At 34.0% G+C, this 27,642-nt stretch overlaps 2 protein-coding genes across 6 annotated transcripts; one reads left to right on the top strand and one right to left on the bottom strand.

Moving 5' to 3' along the window:
* Positions 1–6,976: 6,976 nt before the first annotated feature.
* On the bottom strand, positions 6,977–13,250 carry LOC131079266 (cell division cycle 20.2, cofactor of APC complex). 5 transcript variants are annotated; one of them, XM_058017173.2, is made up of 5 exons: positions 12,475–12,703; positions 12,117–12,245; positions 11,749–12,021; positions 11,089–11,358; positions 6,977–7,184 (listed from the first exon to the last, which is right to left on the bottom strand). In XM_058017173.2, the coding sequence occupies exons 2-5, from the start codon at positions 12,222–12,224 to the stop codon at positions 7,179–7,181; spliced, it is 657 nt and encodes a 218-aa protein (XP_057873156.1). In that variant the 5' UTR covers positions 12,225–12,245; positions 12,475–12,703; the 3' UTR covers positions 6,977–7,178. The 5 variants fall into 5 exon arrangements, with proteins under 5 accessions (XP_057873156.1, XP_057873155.2, XP_057873153.2 ...); XM_058017172.2 differs by having other exon boundaries at positions 6,978–7,175; positions 12,475–12,704; XM_058017170.2 differs by lacking the exons at positions 6,977–7,184; positions 12,475–12,703 and adding exons at positions 7,724–8,149; positions 12,725–13,250.
* LOC131079267 (bidirectional sugar transporter SWEET5-like) lies at positions 9,414–10,832 on the top strand. Its single transcript, XM_059219539.1, has 5 exons — positions 9,414–9,534; positions 9,671–9,887; positions 10,012–10,173; positions 10,404–10,523; positions 10,687–10,832. Exons 1-5 carry the CDS (start codon positions 9,479–9,481, stop codon positions 10,717–10,719), a joined length of 588 nt encoding a protein of 195 aa, XP_059075522.1. The 5' UTR covers positions 9,414–9,478; the 3' UTR covers positions 10,720–10,832.
* Positions 13,251–27,642: the final 14,392 nt, after the last annotated feature.

The raw sequence follows: 27,642 nt of genomic DNA, 5'->3' as shown, positions 1-27,642 counted from the left end.
AACTACCATGTGGACTCTGATAGGTTTACTTCCTTTAAGTGGTTTGGGGGCACTATATTTCATAAAATTAAGGCTAGGAATATTTACCCTATTCTCACCTTTGATGAGTCTATTATTCATCACCTTAATAACCTTTGGTATGTGAATCTCAACACCTCGGAGTGGCACAAAATCTTTACCAAATTTTGGAGGAAGCCCATTACCCTGAAAATCAAGTGCTTCACTTGGCTTTTGCTTATAGATAGACTACCCCTCAGAAGGGACTCCTTCTCCTCTGATCCCTGCTCCATATGCCAGAGTACCTGAAACTAGCTAACACATCATTTTTTATTGTATTATTGTGAAGGAGGTTTGGCTTCTGTTTGGGATCCGGATTCCCCACTTTGTGAACACTATGGAAGTTGTTGTTGGATCTATGCAGGGACTTAAAAAGGATTCTAATATGTTTTGATCTATCCTTTTTGCTAATATCATTTGGTATATTTGGAAAATTAGGAATGAGGAATGTTTTCAAGGACAGGTTAGATCCCTTACTGAGTCTTTTAGAAGATGCACATTTTATAATGTTGCTATGTAGATCTCCATCATCCTGGATCTGGAAAGGAACAAATTGTTGCATTTCCTAGAAGATGGATCGGATACCATGTTTGTTGATGAGATGAGATGTGGATATGATTGGATGCACTGCGCCCAAAACTTGGCTGCCTTTGACCGAGTGCTGAAGAAACTAACATGGGACATTAGTGATAGCAGGGAACCCTCTTTTGAGTAGGTTGAGATGTTGTTCCAGCTCCATGTTGATAGAGATGTTGTATGGATGGAAGGGCCAAGGGGGTTGACCACTTGGATGGAAAATTTGAACCATGTTTTTTCTTAGCTTGGCCAACTAGTGAGGCCCTACTTATCTCTTTCTGTTTCATATCTAAACTGTACTTTTTTGCTATCATCCGATCTATGTGATGTAACTTGAATGCTATAGCTGAGGCATTGTCCCCAAGAACTCTGATTTAAACTCTCTCTTTTATCACTAATTTTCAATATAATTTTTTTTTTAAGAAATGTATTTGCATCATTTAATTTATTTACATAATTTTAAAACTTGTACCTCTATGATTTTCCTTTATGTTTTGATATATTCTTAAATGAATGTTGTTATTATTGTTGTTGTTGTTGTTGTTAATTGCTTCATTTATTAATTTGAACCATATAGATGTGATGTGATTTGTTTGTATAGATGTAGATGTAATGATTAATCTTTAAAAAAATAAATTCAAAATCATACCTTATCAACATTTTTACTAGTCATTATGAATTATTATTATTATTATTATTATTATTATTATTATTAACTACTCCATCTATGAGTTTGAACCATGTAGACATGATGTGATTCGTTTCTATAGATGTAGATGTAAAGTTTAATCTTTAAAAACATAAATTTAAAATCATATCTTATCAACATGTTTACTAGTCATTATGAGTCGAATTGACATGTTTTTTATTCATTTATTATATTTAAATATATTTATTTATTCATTTCAAAATGATGTACTTAGGAAACATAAAAGCTATTGAAGAGTAATAAATAATATTGATCACAAAACATTATTATATAATCACATCACCACATAGAAAAATTAAATCAATTCAACTACTTGTCTAAGGAAAACATGATTCTCACCTTTTCGTTTATAAACATAATTACTCCTTACCATCATTTAGACACCATAATGTAAGGTGGGAAATTCATCTAGTTTACACTCTACAAGATCAATTCCTTGAGTTATAGATCATTTATAAGCATCCATTCAAATCAAATCTACACTCATAAAGATTAGGTTTATTCTTATGTTGGTGAACTAAGAACAAATGCATGTTAATTGTGTAGGTTTTTAAATATTGATCCATATCACTCCAAAAATTTCAACACTTTGAAAAATAAATTTGCAATGTCCATAATAATATATTGTCAATATCAAATTTCAAACTATGTAAAACACACTTTTTTTTTTTAAGCATTTTTAATCCCAACTCATAAATCTATATTATTTCCTAATTAATTTGTCTAGTCAAGCTTGAGTAGCCTACATGATTTGTGTGGAGTGCAATTTCTTCCTCTACATTTCAATACATCCAACTTATCTTATATACATAGGTTTGTAATTTGAATTTTTAAATGTTATTTATATCAATAATCTTCTATATAATAAGCGAATTATTATTTTTATTGAAATAACCACCATATTTTAGATGAATCTATGGAATCTATTATCACAAAACTTTGCAACCTTGTTGAACACTAATGCTCAACAAACTTACTCAACAAGGAAATAACCTCCAAACGTGGTACCTTGTGCATGTGATGTTGAATCTCAGAAGAAGGTCCAATTCCTTTCTTATCAGGGTGCAGTGTTGGACCAACCCAACACTTGTAAAACCTACTCCTAAACCTATCCTACAACTTGCAGAGGAAAATGAAAGAAAGAATGTTGAAAGGAAAAATTAAGGTGATACACAAAGATTGAATTGATCATTCCCATACCTATGATTGCATAAGTCATCAATGAAGCAACCCAAAGCATACATAGGTTCCTGTCCTTAATCAATCCCTAAGACATATATGAGATCAAAACTTGATAGGGAACTGAGAGCGACTGAAATGTCCACAAACAACCCTTATAAGTAGAGTTTATACAACATATAAATCAAGTAAACAATGACCTGAAACCCCTAACAACAGGTTTTAGAGGGACTTGAAACCCTCAGATTTTACCAGGATCTAGAACCCAAAGAGCAACGCTCCCAAAGAGAAAAGACCATTAAAACCAACAGCCAAAAGACAGTGGAGCTGACAAAAGCCACTCGAACACCAGCACTGCCACAGGCAAAAAGAAACAACCAAACACTTGAGACATAAACAATAAAAAACTAGCTGGCTTCACCAGCAAGGCTAAAGCCTCACAAAAATTAGGGATATTTACGGCTCCCTTGACCTGAGACAAAGAATTCAAACAACAAAGACTACCCCATAACCAAAAAGAACTACAATCTAGACTGGGCCCTTTAAAATTTTCAGCAGATAGCCAGATAATAATAGACAAGGTGATAAAAACAAGCTGATTAGAAACAGAAGGATATTGAAAGGCTTCCCTAACCTTAATACTGGGATTTGAAATCGCCCCCAAAGCCACATCAAAGGGTTTTGAAGTGGTACCCTCAACCATCTTGAGCTGAAACAGAGGCCTAATCAAGATAGCATATAGAATATCACCTGCCTCAAGAGAAAGATCCTCCAAAACTGAAGAGAACTTACCTGGATTTGAGAAAACACTATCCCCCAAGCATCACCACCTCAATGAGAAGCACAGTGGTAAAGTAAAAAAAAGAGCCCATACCCAGATCAGAGCCAAACTAGAGTTTGAATCTCCAAGGTCTCCCTCAAATGTCTGTCAACAAGATCACACCTGCCATCTCCACCTTAATAGGAAACTTCAAGTTGGTTTTTATAATGGCTCCCAAAACCATCTGGAAGAAGCCAAGAACCTCAAGGTATCATAAAACCATATCACAAACAACAAAGCACCTTCCCACCTTAAAAGGGACTGAGAAGATGGACATCATCAGCATAAAGGACAAAACTTCCGGCCACAAATGGAAATCCAGTAACCGAAAGAAGAAGCTACCAATCTTAGCTGGACACCTGGGTTTTGAAAGTGCTCCAAAAACCTTCCACATGAGAAGATGCCGGAACCAAGAAGAGTCTCGGCTTCCAAGAACCTCCAGACTCTCCACTTATAAAGGAGAAAAGAGGGATAGATTTAGCAGCAAGGAGAGAACAATATTCGTCCTTCCGACCTTGGAAAACAGGGCAGCTAAAGCCCCCAATAAGAACCCCTCTCCCAATCTCAGCCAACAAACTTTACCCTCAGGAGAAGGAAGCTCCACCTCAAAAGGACAGATTGAGAGTAGCAGAACAAAAAGATCCTGAACAAAATAAAGCCAGGGCCAAATAGACCCCCCAATCAAAAAACCCCTGCAGCAGCATAACTCACATGGAGAGCTGAATATGAACCTCCATAGCATAGCCTAAGGGGAGAGGAGAATCACCGAGAGATATTTGCATAGAAAAGGAAGGAGAGGGGTTGTCAGAAAATTCCATCAAATAGATCAAAGAAAATACCATCCAATTCGGGCAAAAGTGGCTTTCACCGAGCCCTCTGGAAAAAGGAGAAAGGAAAAAACCAGACCAGGACAAACCCATGCCCTCCGAGACCACCCAAATATTCAGAGTCAAAACAGGCCCGAAGCAAAGCCATCCATCGAGATCTCCACCTAGATCCCAGATCTCCCCCTGTTCCAAGACAACAAAAAGAGGGAGGAGGGCTCACCAGAGTAACCATCGACGGCCAGAAAAACAGTGAAGAAAGGCCAAGGAGGACCTAGCAAAGTCGCAACCTGCGAAAGTAGAGTCCACCAAAACGTAACACTGACAACTGAGCCCGCAATCACCAACCCGAGATAAGAGATCGCAGAGGGAAAGGGCAGGCCAACAGAATCAAGTTTCTACAACCTCTTCAACATATAGATTTTGTTAATATTTTGCAATCAGGGTGCTTAGAACATTCTTTTTTTTAGGCATTCTGTCAAACAGTTCACTTTCCTTATCTATGTTTCCACATTTTGGATATCCTACAATTATGGCGTTCTGCTGAACAGTTTAAGTACCTTCTCTATTCTTACGCTTTTGTGCCAGGCCGTCTACCAGGTCAGTTGCAGCTACAATGTCTGACAAAATTCCTCAGTTGTTTTTCAACTTTCGTTTATTTAAATACTGAGCAGCAACCAAATATTTGATGTGAACGATTTGACTTGCTGAATCGACGGTTCAACTTATTCAGGAGTTGACAGATGATCAAAGCAATTTCCTCCACGCAGAGATGAGTTGCTACTGTAAGAAATATTTCATAGCGCTAGAAGACTCTGAGGGAAGGCATTTTTGTGTTTGATCGAGCAAGGCACAAAAATATTTCATACAGCTAGAGATGTGCTTCCATTTTGTCTGATCAATTGTAAACATGACAGAGGAAGGCATATATGTCCGATCAATTACAAACAAGTGTCAATTGATAGAAAAATCGTGGATATGCCGTAAAGACATTGAACAAATTGGGCTAAATCGTGAAATAAGGGAAAAACGCTTGTCATTTTCATGTATCCAAGCATCCTGCAATTTGACATGTGTTGTATCCACAAGCTTCCTACCAAACTCTTCCTCTTCAAGATTAAACAAGGGCTGCAATGCAGCGTAGTTCCTGCCAAATGTTGCCAGGATAGGTATGGCATGATGCTGTCTATGTGTCTGAGACTGTATGTGGTTTGAAATGTTTGATGGCTTTCAACCATGCATGTGAAATGAAATTTTCAAAGTGCAGTTTATAATCTTTTTGCATGCTGATGTCATTCAACTGATCATCTATTGATATAAGATGATACATGATATAGAAGACAAAAGACTACGACAGTCATTATAAAGGAGTATAAAGACAACATCATAGATGTCTTCACCAAGTCAAGGCCACCATGCATGACAATTAAGATGGGATAACAAGTTGGAAGTAGTAGTAGAGTTAAAAAGATCAAAGACTTGAAAAGTAGCATGACAAGAGAAGTCATAAGAGTACATAGTATTGGAAAATAAATGTTTTTAAAGGAAGTGGAGAGTCTTGATGAAGTGACAGTGCCTACAACTCATGCATTCAATAAAGACAAAATATAGTCTCTGTCACGAACTCTCTAAGGATAGTCATCACAAGGTATAATATAGTGGCCTTTTCTAATAAAAAACTGAACAGAGGTAATAGAGATGAAAGATGGCAGTCAAAGGTCTGAAAGGAAAAAATCATTGTGAGCATGCTTAGTACAATATTTGCAATCACTATGATGCATACATAGCTTTTGATCTAATAACTAGAGATATGGCACTAACTGAAGAGAATGTTGAAAGGGTGCTGGATAATGTGCGACCATATCTTATGGCAGATGGAGGTAATGTAGAATTATATGAAATTGATGGTCTAGTTGTCACATTGAAACTAGCTTGTGGCTCATGCCCAAGTTCAATGCAAACTATGAAGATGGGAAAAGAAGCACGTGAACGAGAAGATCCCAAAATTTGTTACAGTGAAACAAGTAATGGATACAAAAATGGGACTTGAATTGACTGAAGAAAATGTTGAAAAGGCGATTATTTTTATTTTCTTGATAAAAATAGAGTTTCAAGTTTTCCCCTTGTAAGAGTTGAACATTGGTATATAATTAATTTACTTCTTTTCTTTTAAATAAAATGTACATGATTCATGCATTTCTCTTCTTTATTCCTTCATAGGAGCTTTCCAGAATATAATCTAAAAATAGCTATTCGACCCACAGTTTTTAACAGAAACCATTGTAGATGGTAAAGTCACTGTACAAGGGAAAGTCACTGTACAAGGGTTGTTGGGTACTGAAATCATTGTTTCTTTGAAGATTCAAAGAATAATATGAATTTTTTGTGAACGACAAAGCTCAAACCACAAATTTCCTTTCGTTTTCAGTGTTAAGATTATGTTTAACGCACACTTAGCTATTATGCAGTTTAACATTATATTTCTTTTTGTGTATTTCAACTTTGAAGTTGATTTATCGAGGAGTAAAAATCATCCCGAAGCTGCATGAGTCAAGGTGGTTATCACCATCCTATTGCATGCTCAACTCAACATCTTCATGAAATCATTAATTTCAATTGATCATATCCTTATAACAATGAGATTTCTTATTGTAGATGTTTGTCCAACCGTGTAAAAATAGTGCAAGTACCTTGTATATCTATGATTGAATTGTACACCTTCAACTTCAGCACATGGTTTCTCTCCGTATCTAAAAATAAATAATTATAAATGTATAAAAAAGCATTGATAGTTAAACATGATAAAGAGAATTCATCACACACAACTATGCTAGACATCAAATTAAACATTTTGAATACTGAAGCCAAAATTTAATAGGTGTTCAACTAGAACAAGTGACTAATCATATTTTTCACTTGGTCGGATGTTGAATGAGAGTCTTGTCAGAGATTTTTGTGTTATCTTCTTAGTATTCTTAGCAATCCCTAAGAAGCTACCTGAAGAATTTACCTGTCACCTCTGGAGATTGTTAGTCAAAATCTGGGCAATATAAAGAGAAGAATACATAGTATAATTCATTAGGACAAATCAGAATCTAAAACATTTCTTGCGACAAAAGAATACATAGTATAATATTTGATTGTAGACTACTTAAATGGCAATTAGAAAAAAACAAATGTATGTCTAATGAGAAAAATTCCTAAAATTACCAACGAAATAAACAAGGCAATATAAATAAGGTGTGGAGAAATCCATCCTGTCAAGTTATTACTATAGAGTTCTAGTGTCTTAACCTGCACCCAACATCATCAATGACCCAGTACAAAAGAGAGAGATTTGAAAACACTGAGGGTACAAAACAGATCTAAATTATGCAAACCTTGTTGCTTGAATAAATTAATCTGTTTAGAGTTTGAAAAGTTGAAAACAATGCAAACCATTTTTTTTTCCATGTACATCTACTCAAATATCTTAGATTTGGATACTGAAGCTACTATGGTAAAGAAATCTAGCCATGCAAGCCTAGACATTCTCAAAGCAATGTGCAAGTGCCTCTATAAAGTTGACATACCTTCATAAACAAAATGACAAATAGAATAATTATTCATCATAGAAGTGAGAAAGTAACCAGTAGAAAAGTTGAGGCACTGACTAGGAGTAGGCTAGGGTTTGAAAATCCTATTTCTGCATTTACATCTCCAAACCTCTGGATAATAATCCATGGGAGTCATAGTCCTGGTTGGATTGATGGGAATGGTTACACTGAAGCAGGGAGTACATCCATTTCATCTTGATCTGCAGTCTGGTGGTGAAGATCCTATACCCAACCTTCTCTTGATGATGCCCATAAATGTTATATCTGTCCTATAATATTCCTCATTGAGAACACCAAACAGCAAAAACAGCCCATAAATATCAAAAACTGCAGAGCTCTTTTCTGTACTGATTCCATAAACTCCAGATGTCCTCCTCCCTGCAACCTTCTGCATTGAATTGAGCAGATAATAAAAGCTCACTGCACATTTAAAACAAAAGAACACTGCAAACTTTTCCAAAATAAGACCCTCTGTTCTGGCATTCTGATAAGATCATTTGGGTATTGTTTGGTTTTTTGTTTTGACTTCAAAAAGCCTGCGAGACTGCAATTTGTTCTTTGTTGTACTTCACGGACTGAGGATGGGTTCTGATATAGTTGTTGTAACTTGCATAAAAATGGGCATTGAGTAAATGAATGTGATGCCTTCACTACTATGCTCTTTTTAGGAATCCACACCCACAACAAACTTCCAAAGAGATGACAGAAATCTTGCAATGGACTGATAGATAGTGATTGCTTAATGTCTATAAAGACCTAATGCCTGTAATGTAGGTGGTGTGTCTTATCGTCGTGGAATGCTCTCTATGATTTGGGGAAAATACAAACACTTGAGTTGATAGATTTCAGAGGACTAATGAAGAGGAGATCAATTTTTGGATCCGGGCAGGTCCCACTTCTATTGAATGACTGTCCTTCATCCAAAGAATCTTGGCCCCTATGCTTTAGACCTTCTGAATCATTGCTGCATAACCTATTCCCCACCTAGAGCATTTCCTAAATGAAACTACATTTAATAGAGCATTCTTATGAAAGAAGGGCATCCATTACACACACAGGAGATTCGGAGACAAAGCTGACCCCAGAGGACCCACAAGGGTTACCTATTGACTTATTTGCACTGTCATCAAGTTAAAATACAAGTTATTCCTTTCTACATTCCACTGCATATGATGATATCAAGTTGGTCATGTTCAGGATGAAGGCCTATAAAAGGACCTAAAAATCATTGTGGTCTTCACAGCTTCATCTTCTTCTTGTGTTGATCTCAATTTGCATAATATATTTTCTTTCTGAGAACTGCAAAGACAGTTTCTTCTTGGGTATGCGATCCAGACCACTACTCTGAAATATAAATATAACTTTTCCTGTCTATGAATAGTTGCATCATAATAGTTGGATTTATGAAATTGTAAAATTTTCATGAATAGTTGCATCATAAAAGCATAACCTCTTCTTAACCCCCAAGGGATTATTTTGCTTGCTTTGCATTCCAACAACTTGTATATGGGTTGACATTTAGGTGACTAGATGTTGGATTTGTTGTGTATCTGATCCTCGTTTTGATTTGCATGTACAAATTTCGCTATAACTTTATTTCTGATTTGTATGCAAAAGATTTTCTGTAGAATTGTTGCTCAATTCATGTGCAGATTTTAAAGTGTACTAGTTCATTTCTCTTAATTTGGATTTATATGATAGTGCAAACTGATGGTTCATGATGGTCTGCGGTGCAGGAAATATAACTTCACTTGCACTTTTGCTGTCACCTATGTGAGTATTGTATACACTAGATTTCTCTGAGTCAAAAACTTGTCTAATGTAAATGAGCATGACTAACATGTGAGACTCCACTATTGATCAAGATAACGACCTTATATATAAATATTCTTGTATTTGGAAATTGCAGGACAACATTCTGGGAGATATACAAGCTTAAGTCTACCCAAGAGTATTCTGGACTTATATATGTGTGTACCTTGTTTAACTGTTGTCTTTGGGTACTTTATGGAGCCCCATTTGTTAAACCCCACAGCACTTTGCTCCTCACGATCAACGGTGCAGGCTTATTTTTGGAGATATTTTATCTTCTGTCCTCTCTAACATTTGCCCCCAAGCAGAAGAAGGTAACTCGTTATGCTAGCTTAAGTTTGTAATTCAACGCCATTTGGTGGCTACTAAATTACATGCAAGAAGCTATTTATATATTTTTCATTACTCTGATATGGATTCCTTGATTTTATCTCTCAGATGAAAACAGTGCGGTTAGCCGTTGCAATGATGGTTGCTTTTGTCATGGTGGTTGCGGTTACAATTTATGCACTGCACACATATAATGTCAGGCAGTTACTGGTTGGCACTTTAGGTGTGATCCTTTCCATTGTTATGTATGCCTCTCCATTATCTGTCGTGGTGAGTTTTGAATCTTATGTTCCTCTTAACTTAGATTGCTATGAAAAGTTTTCGAAGGAAAACAATAGAATCTTTACCCAGAAATAATTGAAAATATTTAAAATTTAATCTCTGCCCAAATTTAAAAAAACAGAGAAAAAATCTGGTTTCTACCCTAAAACTAGAAGTGCCTAAGTAGCAGATGAATTCATAATTTCAAGAATTTTGATGATATTCTGTTATGTTTGCAGGGAGATGTTATGAGAACCAAAAGTGTTAAGTACATGCCATTTTTGGTCTCTCTCTTCAGTACTCTAAATGCACTTGTCTGGTCTGTATACTCTGTAATAGCCAAGGATATCTTTATAGCTGTAAGCTTCTCTCTATTCCTAGTGTCATTTTATAGTTTTCATGTAATTTTCGGCGAGAACTAAGCACCTCTTTTCTGATTGAATTATTCTTTTCTTGGCAAGTGCCCAATGGCATTGGCTTCCTTTTAGGAGTAACTCAGCTCGTTGTTTACCTCATTTACAGAAGCTCGGAGCCTATTTTACCTATATCTACTGAACTTCATAAACTTCTAGAAACCAAAAAGATAGATGATGTATTTGATCTGGCTATCGATATAGTGGAGGTTGAAGCCACAAGTGTTCTCAATGTGGATGCAGTGAATTTTATTATTGCTGATCAAATTTGATTTCATTCTCATTGATCAATGATTAACAGGATTAGCAGAAAAAGAGGATGAATCCTATTAAAGAGAGAGTGAAGTTTTCTAGATATAATATTCTCAACTTCTCTTGGCATCGGTTAGAGTATATGAATTTTCATTTTCGTTAGACAAAAGGCATGTTCTTCCACCCAAGACATGATAATAAGGTGGCAATTGAAGACAAATAAATAAAAGTAAGGCATCAAAGACTTTGTTTTCTTTACCTGTCGATTGCACGTAGAGTCCCATATCTGTACAGCAGAACTAGTCAATCCAATGGCAATGTGTTTTCCATCAGGTGCCCAATTGACACTGCCTATTGGACCAACATCATTATCTACTGTCAATAGCTCAGAAGTAGTTCTTGTGTTTGCTTCCCATAAGTAAACTGCATTGCCAAGTGCTATAGACAAAATATTGCTGTCACTCCAATCCAGCAGATTCAAATGATTATCATCAACAAGATCTGGGGCATTCACAGTCCTCCCTGCATGCTGCACACAACCGCATTTCCAAGACAAAAATTGCAATAAAGATAAAGATCCGCATATCAAAGACAAAAATTGCAATTAAGTGAATTCTTCCAAACTCTAATCCACTATATCAATGTTGATCATTTTTCATAGTTATCAGGAAACTTGATTTTTTAGGACAGGCCTAGTCCCCCGCTCAAATCTCCTTGCTACTATGCCCAAATCTTACATAGTCATAGTTTTATTCATATGATCCTATTCCATATTTCGAAAGGACATCTCCATCCTTAACCTTTTATTCAAATTCTCTACCAAACTCAAATTCTTTTGGTGAATACTTTAGTAAAAACACTAAAGTATTCACCAAAAGAATCATTATTTGAAAAAAAAAAGAACAGGAATAACCCTTACTTGAGGTATGTAGCGGCTCTGTGATCTGCTAGTTCTGACTCTAGTATCAACAGAAGGAGCTTCGGAGTAGATGGATTGCAAGCCCTGTCCAGAGGGCTTTCTACTAAAGCTCAAAATTCTTGACATCTTACTAGAATCCATCACCAAACTAGCTGTTGGCTCCCTGTCATATTCTTCCATGGAGGCTTTATTTCCAATGATATTGCTTTTATTTACCAGATACCGAGCCCAATCAAAATCTATGGAACTTCTGTTAGCAATAAACCTGTCCCCCTGCAATGACAACCCAATGATTATCTCAACACCCACAAAAAAACCTAAAATGTGCTGTATTTCTATAAGAAATAAAAGGGAAGCGTAATACACACATTTTGTATTGGAGTTGCCAATTGCTTTCGCAGAGGGCGTGTGATCTTAGGCCTTCTGGAAAGAGTACTGATGCTTGGTGTTTGAGGTGACCCAAAAGCCTTCTTCATTCTTTACAATTGAAATAAAACCTGTAATTCACAACAACATAAAACACAAAACCACAAAAAGAAAACAAAAACCAAAGAAATGCAAAGAAAAAATAAACATAAATTACAATACACAGGTTCTCAATATTTTTTTAGGGTGGTTTTCAATGTCATGGTTTTCCAGGTATGCGGCTAAGCTTGGAGGGCTGTTTTTGGAGTTTTTTTCGATGGTTTTTGCTTGGTTTGTGGTGACGGCTGCAGAGTTTGTTACCTTCTGCATAGGCGATTCCTCGTGCCTGTTTGTGGCTGTGAGCTCTTCCATTGGGGGTGCGTGCTTACTCAGGGGTGCCATGAGAGCACTTGTCGATGCATGTGTAGTCTAGTGAGGGTTTGTGTTTTCTTTTTTTTTTCTTTCCAGGGCTTTGCATGGAGTTTCTCTGCTAAAGAAGAAGCAAAGCGAAAAAAAGGCATCAAGAAAGTTTTCCTTCTCCCCATAGAAAAACAATACTTAGAATGCAGACCTGCATGTACACAAAATGTTTTAGCAGAGACAACACACGTGAACTGCTTTGCAAATGCCACCTACAACCTGCAGCCTTCTGCAATATAGCCTTGTTCAGGGTGTCACTACCAGAGACCCTGGGAGGCGTCGTTCTCTCTAGTTGGGAATAGAGAAGGACTCTGCAAGCCGCCTGCAACTCCAATAAGCAACGCAAAAAATTTTGATATGCAACATTTGCGGTAAAATATATGCAAGTTTCCGGGGTTGCATATAAGATAAAAGAAGAATATTGGAAAAAACGTGATTTGTGATTGGCTCCTTGTGATCAGTTTAATCACACGTTAATGTTTGAGGCCTCGGCTATAGTTTCCTGCAGGCAGGAACTAATAAACTAACCATTTACCCCAACAGATTCACTACCTCAACAGATAGCAAGTTGATTGTAATGTTAGGTTGCTGACTGACGACACAACAGACATGTTCTCCTCTTCCTGAACTACATCAAAATAACCGCTGCCACATCAACTCTACCTTTCTCAACTACTGACCCCTCTTTACACTCGTCTCCCACCAGAGCCAACTCCGGAACTTCAATGGAAAAAAATTCGATAGGAGCTTCATCTATTTCTGTTGGTGAAATTTTGCATTCTTCATCATCAAAAACAATTTGTCCTTTTAACTTTTTTATATGTGGGATCATAATTTCTAATGTCTGCTTCTTCATTTCTCAGCTTACATTTCCTCTGCTCCTTTTTAACTTCAATATGACACTCTGCTACATACAAGGTATCTAATTTGCCGCCCTAAGAAATGACTAAGACCCCCTATTTTACTTTCTATCTATTGGATTCAAAACTGAGTTCACAACCTTGAGAACACAATTGATCAACAGAGATTAAATTTTGTTTTAGCTAGGGAGCATATCTAACATCTCTCAACAGTCAACTATTTCCATTTTTCAAATTTAATGAAATATCCCCTTTGTCAATAGTATTATAAGATCTATTGTTAGCAAGAGAAATCTTACGGAACTCACCCTATTATATATTTTTTAAATACTCCTTGTACAAAGTGACATGAAATGATGCTCCCGAATTAAGCTCCCACACATCAGTTGCAATTTCTTCTTCGAAGAACACCTGCATCTTCTTGATATGCTACATTGGCTTCCTCTTCTTTTGCTCGGGCTATTGTTTTCTTATAGTTCCAACAATTCTTTTTGATGTGGCCTTGCTTGTCACAATACCACCATCTCTTCCTTTGGATTTTGACCTTCCTCGTGATTTGTCACGATCTCTTGGACTCTTTCCTCTCTCTTTTGATTTTACCCCGCCATCTACAATCGAAGCATCACCTGATCTTAAAGTTTCCTCACTTAAAACTTTAACAAAAACATCATCAAATTTCAAAGTATTTTAACCAAAGAGTTACTAACTTCCATAACGAAGTTATCACAATTTTCAAGCAAAAAGGACAAAATTGATAGAGCCCAAACTTCTTCATCACAATTTATTTTAACAGAATCTAACTAACTAGTTATTGTATTAAAATTATTTAAACGTTCTGCAACATAATCTTGGTTAACCATTTTCATATTAAACAACCACTTCGCTAAAAATACCTTATTCGATACTAAAGGTTTTTCATATAGTTTATCCAAAAGACTCATCAATTTAGCACTTGTTGTTGCTTTAGATATGTTAAATACCACATAAGGAGACAAGGACAACCAAATTGATCCTAGTGCTTTCGTGTCTTGAATATCCCAATCTTTATCTAACATACATGACGGTTTCTTGGCTTTACTTTGGAATGGTCACCATAAATCTTTCTGGTAGAGGAAATCGAAACTCACTACATCTACTCTTCAAACACAGAAATATTTTATTCGTAAACTATTTCTCAGAAATACATTTCATAGAATAGCACCAATCTCTTTATGAACAATATAATCCAGAATATGAACAACCAAAGGTTACATGACTGTTAGATTTCACATTCAGCACTTATAATCATTTTGATTAAAAACTTTCCAGCAACTAACAAAGAAGAAATCCTTTTAGACCATTAAAGATTATGTATAAATTATGATGGATCTCAGGAACTAAGGTTTCTTCGCTAGTATTATTGTTATTATATAGATGGTCTTTCTTTATTTGAATTAAATGAGCTGATTTTTACATATCTATGTTTATAACAGTAGAGGAGCATGCAATATTAGCAAAACATTTTCCACCATTCCAGTTTTTACTCTGTCGTTAACTTAATTTATTGCTTCAACTTTACAATACCATAAAAAACTCACACGATGACAAGGTGTATCATTTCTACACGGTGTCTTCTCATTCATGTTGTCTATATAATGTACACTCTTCCCCTCAGTTTTCGTTCGTTGCACTTATAGATTTCGACAGCTAGTTTTCTTCACAATAAATTTTTTTGCATCACCTTATGACTTGGGTAGATTTTATTACACATTGCACATTTTTTGGCCATGCCTAGTAAAATACACAACAATAAAAATTCCTCTTTATTATCGAGCACAACAAAAAAAAAATCATTTTGGTGATTTGATGAATAGACAATAGGACACAGTAAGCAAGTGTCACTTATTTGTCATTTTAATATTGTGAAAGAAGTAATAAATATATAAAGAATGTGTAAATTATTTTCTACTTTTATGTTTAGAGTTGTCAATAAATAACAAAAGATGTTTCTTAAAAATTAAGATTATCCATTTTATAAGGATTGAAAATACAACAACTTGTAATTGATTAGACCATTTTATATTACAGTCAAATTTCATATAATTAAACATTTTATAGTTTTGGATAACACTAACATAATGATGTTATACTTAAGAGTAATATTGTTTTTTAGAGAATATATATGTATTTATTTTTAGTATAGAATTTTGTTGAATTTTTAGTCTGTTTTTTCTTGGATGAATTCAACATATTCTTTAATTTTTTTACAAATACCTAATAATTTTTTGCAAATACCTAATGTGTGTGTGTGTGTCTGTTTGGGCACATCGGGTCTTGAAGGTCAAAAAATGACATAATTTGGGCTTTTGATAAATTAATTAATCGAAAGAATAAAATAAAAAGGGGCACACTTAGATTAAGGGCCCAATTTTAAGATGTGCAGAGTGATGAAAGAAGACTTTAGATTTAATTTAAGTAACTAATTAAATTCTTCAAAAGAATTAATAATGTAAAATGCAACACACTAAGGCGAGTGCTAACCTAAGCGTGAAATTATATCACTCAATTAAGGGTGTACAATTTACGATGCTACAAGTTTTGATATTTTATAATTTATTTTTTTTGGAAATAGGTCATAAACAAAAAAATATAAGGTTGATTATATTGTAAAGGAAAAATGATAAAATTTATTTAAAAATTTTGGAAAAAAAAATGCACTAGAGAAAAGAGTCTATTTCAAGATAGTATAATTATTTTTTAATTTGGATAAATAATTAAGAAAAATGGTGACACCAAATGAAAAGAGTTATATTTCAGTATACACAACTTCTCAAATTTATAAAAAATATATATAAATAAAAAAATGTTAAACATATAGTTTTGCCTATTCAAGAAGGCCCTAAATTCACGATCTCAAGCTTTAGTGGTCGTCGGCCCAATATTCAGATTCCTCAGTGTCAAGAAAAAAATTTGCACCACCTAGGCCTTTTCATGATGATATATCTCATTTCAAGGGTGGACCTATTGTTTGGAGGGCAGATGGTTATCATCCTCATCATGAGGAGGGTGTTTAGTGTTCCATTGGCGACCCTTCACATGCTCCAAAGGAAGAGGAGACAAATTTTCCCTAGAAGGATATTCAAAATGACCAGTTGCAGCAACAAACCATCAAACAAGAGAAAACTAATAGTGAAGAAGAGGACTTGGTTCTCTCATTTGATCATCTTCCTTCTTTCATTGAACATAAACAAAGGGACGTTTCCTCACCCACATCAATGGTAGTCTTGGAGAAATAGGGTGATATTGGTGATCATAGGGAGCATGTGCATGAGCTTGATATAGAGCTGGAAGAGGATCATAAATATGGTGGTGTCAGGGAGGATCCCAGGTCTACCCCTGTTTCAAATTTAACAAATCTTTAGGGGAGCTGCAATAGGGCCGAGGTTAGTTCTTTTTTGTAGAAGAGTGAAGAGGAGCTGGAGGAGGCATCTTTTTTAGAGGACTTGGAGGGCTTTAGTTTAATTTTGAACACTAAGATGACATCCTCCATTGAATTATCTACTAAGAACCATGAGTTCAAGGTAGAAGAAATAAATCATAAGCAACTGAGGCATATCTCAAATGTGCCTATTTTGTCTTCATATCAACATCAAAGGGTGGACATTTCTAATTAGCAAAACATTAAGAAAGTAATCCACAAAAGAGAGGTCAACAGTGATGGCATGAATCTATTTCCTTCAAGAGGATTCCCTATCAGGCATCTATCTCAGACCTCCAAGTCACCCCTAGTCATGCTTTCCTCTCAGCGTGAAGTTGAGCATCAGGGAGAACAAGTTAAATTCACCCATCTATTTGAGGAGAAAAATATCCAAACATGGATGAACATCTTTGTTATCAAGATTTTGGAGGCATCCCAATAATTTGTTGGATGCCTGTCGATTTTCTTTTCCTATCTTATTGGCCTAAAGCATGAGAAGAATCAAAGGTTGCTCAGGAAGGGAAGCTATTTTGATAAGCTAGTCAATGTCTTTGTTTATTTTTTTTCTACAAGAGGATTTATAGATTACTAGTTTAGGTTTCTTGTTTTAAAAGAAGCACATGAGCCTAATCTATTATCCCCTAGAATAGAAAGTTTTAATTTTTGCAGGTTGCGGAGGAGGGTTCATCTTGTTATAGACCTATTTTTGACTCTGTGCCCAATGTACTTCCCTAGGATACTTATCTTTATGCCAGGCAAGCTTGCCACCCCTATGATTCACCGGAAATATTGACATTTTATGTGTTAACCTTAGCCATACAAATAATCGATCTGAGAAATCATTAATGGATAAACCCTTCATATATCCCTTAGGCCTAAAACCCTAAATCCTTAAGGCTTCTTACCTTAGTTTTTCTTTTAGCCTTGTTCTTTTCGTCCTTTGATGGGTGCAGGTGGTCATTTCACATAAACTCACTAGCTAGAGTGTTGCTTATTGAATCTGAACTGGCCCCATTTTACTTGTTACTAGCAGGTGAGAGGTTATTTGTTACCATGATCGCTTGATCGTAGGATTGCAACTGTTTGCAGTCACCACTGCTTGACCTTGCGATGTTGTGATGGACATGTTGCAGTTAGTGTTGGTTGCTAGCCCTATTATCGCAACGGTTAAGGAATTGTGCTATTTCATATTGTGATTCTACAATGAACCATTGGTAGTTACTGTTTGAGGTTGACTGCAGGTTTGTAGTGGTCAAGAACTAAACTCTTTTAGGTTGCAATACTACAACAAGGTTAGTGGTTATCATTAGTTATTGGTTGCAGGATTCATAATGATCAAGAATAAAAGCTATTTCAAGTTGTGATGTTGAGATGGGGTTTGTGGTGGCTCCTAGCAGTTAGGTCGCACCATTGTGGCTATTAGGGACATGTGCTTTTCTAGGCTACAATCTTACAATTGGAAGCTAACGATTAGGTGGATACTTGATCATAGGTTCGTAGCAGTCAATGACATGGACTATTTTGGGTTGCGGTCCTATTATGATGTTTTCGACTTAATTGGTGGGGCTTGTAGAATTTTACATGCAATGATAATCGTATGATTTTATTTAATGGAAAGATCAACAACTATGTTTTAATCTCTTGTTGAGGGCTATTATGGGGTCTTCTTGATAGTTTTCTTGATGCATCTCAACCGTTCATCCATGGGCGAAGGGAATATCTAGCGGCCAAGATTCAAATTTTGGCAATGAATGTTAAAATTCATAGTGCCATGGTGGTTGCTGACCTATCAATTTAAAATTTAATGTAGGTCCTCGTCGACATGCTATATCTAATCAGATTGAATTCCAATCAATTTATCTCAACATAGGATGACATCCATGAATCTATGGTGCCTCTATAGACATTTCCCAGGGCCACCCATGTGCATTTATGACACATAGAATACTTTTGGTTTTACAAAGGAGATCAGATGCCATCCAAATGCAGGGGCCTTCTTAATTTTTGAGGATTGTTGTTCTTTCCTAGTTTTGTGGGACACTTTTAGACACGCAATAATCAAACCCAATCTGATTTTCATTCCTCTATAACCTAACCCTAGTGGGTTAGGGTTTTGAATCCAATGTTCTATCTTAGTTATGCCTGATCTATAAAAGCAATTTTGTAACATATTCTAACGGTCCTTTTCCCTTTTCTCTTATGGAACTCTTTTCTGTAACTTTAATATACCATGCCTTTGCATCAATTAAGTTAACAATTTTACCTCTTTCTAAGTTCATTTACCTTGTGAAAATTATATTAGCCTTTGTTATGAATATGTTATTCATTGTTTTACTTGATTGATATGTTGTATAAACTCTACTTATGAGGGTTGTTTGTGGACATTTTAGTCATTCTCAGTACCCTATCAAGTTTTGATCTCATATATGTATTAGGGATTGATTAAGCATAGGAACCTATGTATGCTTTGGGTTTCTTCATTGATGTCTTATGCAATCATAGGTATGGGAAAGATCAATTCAATCTTGGTGTATCACCTTTCTTTTTCCTTTCAACATTCTTTCTTTCATTTTCCTCTATAAGTTGTAGAATAGGCTTAGGAGCAGGTTTTACAAGTGTTGGGTTGGTCGAACATTGCACCTTGATAAGAAAGGAATTGGACCTTCTTCTAAGATTCAACAAGGTTGCAAAGTTTTGTGATAATAGATTCCATAGATTCATCTAAAATATGGTGGTTATTTCAATAAAAATAATAATTCGCTTATTATATATAAGATTAATGACAGAAATAACATTTAAAAATCCAAATTATAAACCTATGTATATAAGATAAGTTGGATGTATTGAAATGTAGATGAAGAAATTGCATTCCACACAAATCATGTAGGCTACTCAAGCTTGAGTAGACAAATTAATTAGGAAATAATATAGATTTATGAGTTCGGATTAAAAATGCTTGAATAAAAAAAAAGTGTGTTTTACATAGTTTGAAATTTGATATTGACAATATATTATAATAGACATTGCAAATTTATTTTTCAAAGTGTTGAAGTTTTAGGAGTGATATGGATCAATATTTAAAAACCTACACAATTAACATGCATTTGTTCTTAGTTCACCAACATAAGAATAAACCTAATCTCTATGAGTGTAGATTTGATTTGAATTAATGCTTATAAATGATCTATAACTCAAGGAATTGATCTTGTAGAGTGTAAACTAGATGAATTTCCCATCTTAGATTATGGTGTCTAAATGATTTTAAGAAGTAATTATGTTTATAAATGAAAAGGTGAGAATCATGTTTTCCTTAGACAAGTAGCTGAATTGATTTATTTTTTCTATGTGGTGATGTGATTATATAATAATGTTCTATGATCAATATTATTTAAGACTCTTCAATAGCTTTTGTGGTTCCTAAGTACACCATTTTCAAATGAATAAATAAATATATTTAAATATAATAAAATATCATAAAAAGCATCACAAACATGTCAATTCGACTCACAGTGACTAGTAAAAATGTTGATAAGATATGATTTTGAATTTATATTTTTAAAGATTAATCTTGACATCTACATCTATAGAAATGAATAAGATCACATCTACATGGTTCAAAATCATAGATGGAGAAATTAATAATAATAATAATAATTCATAATGACTAGTAAAAATGTTGATAAGGTATGATTTTGAATTTAGTTTTTTAAATATTAATCATTACATCTACATCTATACAAACAAATCTCATCACATCTACATGGTTCAAACTCATAAATGAAGCAATTAATAACAACAACAACAACAACAACCACATTCGTTTAAGAATATATCAAAACATAAAGGAAAATCATAGAGGTACAAGTTTAAAAATTATGTAAATAGATTAAATGATGCAAATACATTTCTTAAAAAAAAATTATATTGAAAATCAGTGATAAAAGAGAGAGTTTACATCAGATTTCCTAGGGAGTTTTTTTTCAAGCGCGCATGATGATTAAATAACATGCATAAACCATAATTGTTTTCGATATCGAGTTAAGTGTGCACATGCATAGAAGTAAACCGTGTGCATGAGTCATTACGAATTAGATTAACATACAAAATACATACTTAAATCAATTAACCAAAAATATATGTGAACATGCATGCATGTGAAAAAGAAATCTAATCTACAGAAAGTAAATTATGCATGTTAGTGGGTTAGTATGTTATTATTTTTTAATTGTTTTCTTTCGTTAATTACATTGCATGGCAACTTCCTATTGCATGACAACATGGACCTTATAGGTCTTTTACATAAATTTTACATGTGGCCATGTTTTGGTCTTTTACAATAAGATAAAATATAGATCTTATAATATTTACATAAAATTTATATGGAATCTCTAATTCTCTGTCTCTAGATGTGACGTCTCTATTATCCCAGACAAACTTCCTCTCACAAGCCAGATGATGGACATTTAACCCAAAAAATTTATCCGCCCAACCAAACAAAGCATAAGCTTCCAAATTTGCTCTTGATAAGCTCTCATCCCTCATGACAGAGTATCCTAGCAAGATAGTACCAACTGGTTGGAAAGGAACCTATGCATTCATGTAGAACTAACAACCCACCCTGGTTGAACTAGCTGCATTCATTATGGCAAGTAGAAAAATAAATAATTTTGATGGCTATCATTTCCCTATTGGGGAGGTGAAGAAAAATCACCCTTCCCTAGTTAGCCCATAAACAAGCACCCCGTTCCATAAGCATCGCTCATAGACAAAAAAATTAACCCTACCAGGATTAATATTAGAAATAATATTTATTATATTTCAAATTGTTTTAATTTTTCTTTTCCCATATTAAAAATCAATTTCCTTATTTCTCATTTACAGAAATAATTCATTAATAGAGTTATAAGTTAATTATTTCCATACAATTTCTAAATTTAATAATAAATAGTGAATTTCAAGGTTAGATGTGAGCCAAACAATCATTTAACTTATTAGCAAAAGAATCAACAGTCACTAATAAAACTGTTTATACCAACCAACCGTTTTCTTGAAGATGTCTGGCTATGAGGGAAGAAATTCAATCCTCAATCACTGAAGATAGGAGAATATTATGCCCAACCTCTCCTTTGCTAGCCAAAATATCTCTACCAGTTAATATGACTCAACCTAAGGAATACAAATGAAGAATCAAGAAGAAAAATGGAATGCCAAATCCAAATATTTGACCTATATTAGGCTCAGTTTGACTACATTCATGAAGGATGCATATCTCATGCATTGATTTTTTTCGAAAATAGATTAATTTCGCATGATTATATTTTTAATTTCAAAATAATTGATTTATTTAATTGTTACTTTGCATGTTTATATTAAAATTTATTCAAACTCATTAAAAATTATTATATTTTCTTACTCATGCACATAATATTATAATTTACAATCTAAATTTGATTTTATTTATTGTTATTATTTAATAACTCAGCCTTCGAGTTAATATATTTTATTTATTTATACTATGCATGCAATTTATAATTTTTTTAAAATTTGTAAGTTACAAATCTTGAAATTGATTTTATATTTTAACCATTTAATTCTTGAAATAATTTATTTTATCTATTTGTTTAATTATTGTGCATATCAATTTTATAATTTTATAATTTAATCCTCAAATAATTAAATATTTTAATTATTCAAAAAAAATTCTAATATAGATTTATTTATTTTAATTTCAAGGTTTAATTTATTAATTTTTATCTAACTGTGTCTTTGCACGGGGTTCCACTCCTTAGGTCACTACCGACAAGCTAGAAAAATTCTCCTCGATTATATGTCTGCCTTCAACGATTAACCTGCAACTACCTCATGCTCGGCGAAAAGTCATCAAATCATGATATCAAAAAAGTATTACATCATTATCACATAAAAAAAATTAATAACATTTAACAACATAAATCATCATCATTAAATAACGACATTATAGTATTATGTGTCATCATAAAAGTAACTAATCATAATTAACAATAGTAATACCATCTAACATCATTAATAATCTAAATAACTCATCACGTGCAAAATGCCAATCGAGTCGTGACATAACCAACCTTGAAATCAATAATTTATATAAGGTATAACATTTCACTTAATTCGAGCAACCATAAGATGTTGCCAAACTTATAGGGATAATACAATAATATAGTCTATTATTTCACTTGGCCAAATTTGCAACAAAGCATTTAGTTTCATGGGGTGATGAGAAGGTGCATAGATTTGTCCAACCATTCTACTCTCTAGATCAAATTCTTATCAACTATTGAATGGGTTCTATGCCTTATGTATTTCATACATTATAGAGAGTTGGCTATTCTAAATAGGATGTACTATACATACTAGTCAAATTCATTCTACAAGACTATCACTATAAAAAGAATGTTTTGACAAAACATTGAAAATTTATTATTCTCGTTATTTGCAATGCATCATTCAATCACATCATAAATCAATGAAAAGTTAACTTTCTTATATCAATTGTTGTTCATTATCAAGCTAACACTTCAAGGTACATTCTAGTATAAAACATCAATTGGCTTACATTAGCAATATTAGGCACTTGTTATAGTTATATTCATTTTCCTACTAGTGTAAGGGCATGCATTTGGAAAGTAATATTCTAGATTTTATGAAGTTTTATGAGTAAGCTTTAGCTTGTGTGTGGAAGAAGGAAGATCATGCAATAACATGCATGGTGCTATGAGTGTTTCATGATTCATTAAACCACATTGCATGCACATAATATCAATAATATTGAGCACAAATGGTGATAGTCAATGCAATGTCCATGCAGTAGTTGTGCATGAGTGATAGATGACGAGCAAACAAGACCAATAGTTAAATTTTGAATTTCATTGGATGATGATCAAACAAGACCAATAGTTAATTTTTGAATTTCATTTGATGATCATACTACATTAATAAAAAAATTGGGTTTTGATCACCAAATGTTTTAATAGTACCTTGTCAAGCCTAAGAAACTACAATATCTCATTATAAAATTTAATAAGTGTTATTTTTGTGTAAATATTCAAGGACATGTTGTTCGCCTTACAATAGGGGTTGAACCTAAACATATATATAGTCTTGGTTGAATACTTAAATATTTTATCTATAAAGTTGTATTCATTATCATTTGAGTTATTAAAAAGCATTGTTCTTATACAATCTCATTGTGTTTTCTTCCTTGTTGTCACTGTGTTCTATATTGTGATTGCATTTTCCATATAATTGTGCATACCTTCACTTGGGACCTCACAATGCGGTTGGATTAGATCCAGTTTCATAGACTAAAGTTTGGTTTATGGAGAGGTAAGAGTGTTATATGGCTTTGAAAAGAGTTCCTTTTCCTCCATAAAATTTGAGAAAGAATAGGAGGTAGTTTATATATGATCCAATGTATTATTTATTTTGTAGAAGTTGTGGTGTAATTTTTTAATAAGAAGACTATTTAAGAAGAAGAAAATAAAAAATATAGGAGTTATTATCAATGAGGAAGGAACTAAGCACCTAGAATAAAAAATATTAATAAAAATTATTGTGACCTAAGTGAAATACTGGAGGCAATGGAGAACACTCAACCAAGAGATATTATTGTAGAATAGAGTGATGATGAGGAACATGCTACACACAAGGAAAAGGTTGATGAGGATGCAATAGAGGTAAGACTCCTAAGAACCATCTTCTAAATTTATGAGTTGAGACATATCCCTTTAGAGATACTAGAAAAATCGACCCATTTTGTTTATTTACTTAATCCCAAATAATTTATCTATGCCTCAAAAAGTGGGGATTCATTGCATAGTAATTGAACTTTTAGCATGTCATCATGAACTTCTCACAATTCATATTCCATAAACTCATAATCGCCATACTAGGTACGGGTCCCTCTATAAGATCTTGGAAGCTTTAACAACACATATAGAATACAAAAGTTTGTAATGTTTCTTCTCAATTTCATCATCCATTATGCATACTAAATCAGAAAGGCATACAAAAAAAGGCTAATTATAGTTGATATGTAACACTATCAACCAATAGAAAAATGGTATTTCAATATTATTTTAGAATCCTCACGAGTACACACAACATTGGATCATGTTTTGAGTAAATTTATGGCACATCACTTGGAGGAAAGTTTCCAAACAATCCTTATAGGTACCAAGACGATGTAGTGTGGTAATTTGATGTAATCATTGCTACCATCTGCATTAGACACATACACCTGCAGATATCGGCATTGGAGTATTTAGGGTCATAACTGGTGTCAGTGTCGGCTCTAACATCCAACACTTCAGTGAAGCCGACATTAGTTTGGGATATAAAAGGTTTTATTTGTAAAATCATTTTGTAATTATTGTATAGAGCCAACATTGAATATCTTTTGTAATGCATTGTAAGTCGACATAAGGCATATTGTTTGTAAAGGGTATATAAGTCAGTCTATTAGGTCATTGTCACATAAGCGTGTGTATATGACAAGATAGTAGAATAATGTGATGTGAAGGATGTGTATGTAGATCATTTGTATGCAAAATTGATATCATGCTATGATCAGTAGATGATTTGTAAAGAATTCTTGGAGGAAAGGAGATACCGACAAATGGGTTTAGGGTTTATGAACTGGTACAAGAAAAAGCTATAACCGAAACTCCTTTTGGCATTGCAGATGCATTTTGTGAGTTCACCATTATTGTTTTATCTTAGCAGAAGCTTGCAGTTAGGTGAGACTCTTTTGTGTTGAGTATTGTGATCTAGGCAGTGTGCCTTCCTGCATGTGCAGGCCCCCATACTTTGTAATATCTTTCATATGGCAAGTGAATTGATATCGTGGGTCGCAAATCCCACCATTGTTTTTCCTCTTTGAGGTTTTCAATGTATAAATTTTGTGTGTTATGATGTTCATTCATGTGGCTGGTTTATTTACTTCGTGTTATATGTTTCTTTATTTATCGGTTTATATTTGTATGTTGTACTAAGGTAAAATCTTATATTACCCGCATAACACTAATTCACCCCCCCCCCCCCCCCCCCCCCCCTTCTTAGTGTTCTTGGATTCATTGAATTCCAACAGAAAACACATAACACACAGTGTTAATTAGATTGTAGAAAATGTCAGTTCAGTACATTAGCACGGTGCCAACTTTGACCAACTTTTTTTTATCATATCTAGTAGATCGGTGGTTTAGATTCTAAGATATTGAAGAACACATTTTGGTGCGCTAATAGAGTATTTTGATAAGCTCCATGGATTGACTTGGATAGCTAATTGTTGAATACAATTTGATAGTTACCGAATGGGTTAGATTCCCTATGCTAAGATGATCAGATCAAAGTACAAGCTAACTCAATGGAGATTTCTAATGTAGCATAGATAATTATATAGATCATGTTCTATTATAATGATGCAAACTATTTTGGTTTGGTCTATGATGAACTATGTTTTGGCCAACCTTATGGAGGTGAAAGTAGAATATATGAAGAGAAGGTGAATCAGAAAAATTGAATTATTGTTATTGATTGTGTGTGAGTTGTGTGCATGCTAAATAGTGGAGAAGTGTGGAATACGAATGAAACAAAGGTAAAGAAAAACAGGGGTCGCAGAGAAGCAATATTTGTAGGTGCATATAACATGATGCTAGTGTAGGCATACCATCAAAAAAAAATTGCATGCAGGACCATAAGAAGAGATCAGAGAGAAAATATTAGAGAGAAGAGAATAGATATTGAGAGTAGAGAGGAGTCAAGTCAATCTCAAGTGTAGACTACCAATTGTGAGGTATAGAATTTCATTTGTAAAAATGTGCATAACTGTAATTGAATATTTTCACATTATATGTTGTCTGAGTGGTTGCTCCTTTGGGTTGGTGCCCATAAGTGAGTAATCAAACTGTTTCCATTATGAAGATGGATTAGAGAAGTAGACTCTAGTAGAATTTCTCACTAAGGTTTTCCCCATCGTGGATTTTCCTCGTATATCTTGTGTTATGAGTTTTCCTTCTATGTGTATGTGTGTAGATTAGTTTAATATCTTCACTCATAGTTGTTTGACCTCTATTATTTGAGATTTAATCTTTTAAGAAGTTGAAGTTTTTTTATGTTACCACTTATTCACCCCTATCTTAGTGGTCCATTTATGTTCCTTCATGGAAGTTGTATCTCCTGACTAAGTAGGTTGTTGATCTGCTTGCTGATTTTTGTGATCTTATAGAGCCTTGAGGACATCTGGAATTCCATCTTTATTTGGAATAATGATATTTTTTGTTTGTAAGAATCACAATGATTTCTCTTCCCTAATTTCCTTAGCCCTTAAAATGAATGCCTTATAATGATTAATTACCAAATCAAGGATGTGCCAATCTGTACCAATTTTTTATTTTTCTCTTCATTGAATGTCTTTGGGATCACCAAGCTGTCAATGTTATTATTTAAGTCTAATTTTAACTCATTATTAATTGCATACCCTAGATTATATTTCCTCCTCAACTAGCAATCTATGTCATAAAATTCTTGAATTAATTAGGTAACCATATTATTAGCTTCCTTTAACAACTTTCAGTTATGTTCTCTAATATTATAAAGTAGGAACTCACACTTCCAATCCAAACTCTAGATCCATGTGTGGCATTTGGTGTGATTAGAAGGAATTATTCCTTTGTTGGGCCTCATCAATATCCATATTTATGATTTCCTACATTTCTATTC

The sequence above is a fragment of the Cryptomeria japonica genome, chromosome 4 (assembly GCF_030272615.1).
Source record: "Cryptomeria japonica chromosome 4, Sugi_1.0, whole genome shotgun sequence".
NCBI lineage: Eukaryota > Viridiplantae > Streptophyta > Pinopsida > Cupressales > Cupressaceae > Cryptomeria > Cryptomeria japonica.
The sequence above is the reverse complement of the archived record's forward strand: the minus strand, read 5'-3'. Positions and strand labels throughout refer to the sequence as shown.

Bases quoted from the DNA above. Each gene is read 5' to 3' on its own strand.
- LOC131079267 (XM_059219539.1), top strand. From the start codon at position 9,479: ATGATGGTCTGCGGTGCAGGAAATATAACTTCACTTGCACTTTTGCTG. The intron at 9,535-9,670 runs GTGAGTATTGTA...TGGAAATTGCAG, and splicing joins GCACTTTTGCTGTCACCTAT to GACAACATTCTGGGAGATAT. The intron at 9,888-10,011 runs GTAACTCGTTAT...TTTATCTCTCAG, and splicing joins TTGCCCCCAAGCAGAAGAAG to ATGAAAACAGTGCGGTTAGC.
- LOC131079266 (XM_058017170.2), bottom strand. From the start codon at position 12,224: ATGAAGAAGGCTTTTGGGTCACCTCAAACACCAAGCATCAGTACTCTT. The intron at 12,022-12,116 runs GTGTGTATTACG...TTGTCATTGCAG, and splicing joins TGGCAACTCCAATACAAAAT to GGGGACAGGTTTATTGCTAA. The intron at 11,359-11,748 runs GTAAGGGTTATT...GGTTGTGTGCAG, and splicing joins AGAGCCGCTACATACCTCAA to CATGCAGGGAGGACTGTGAA.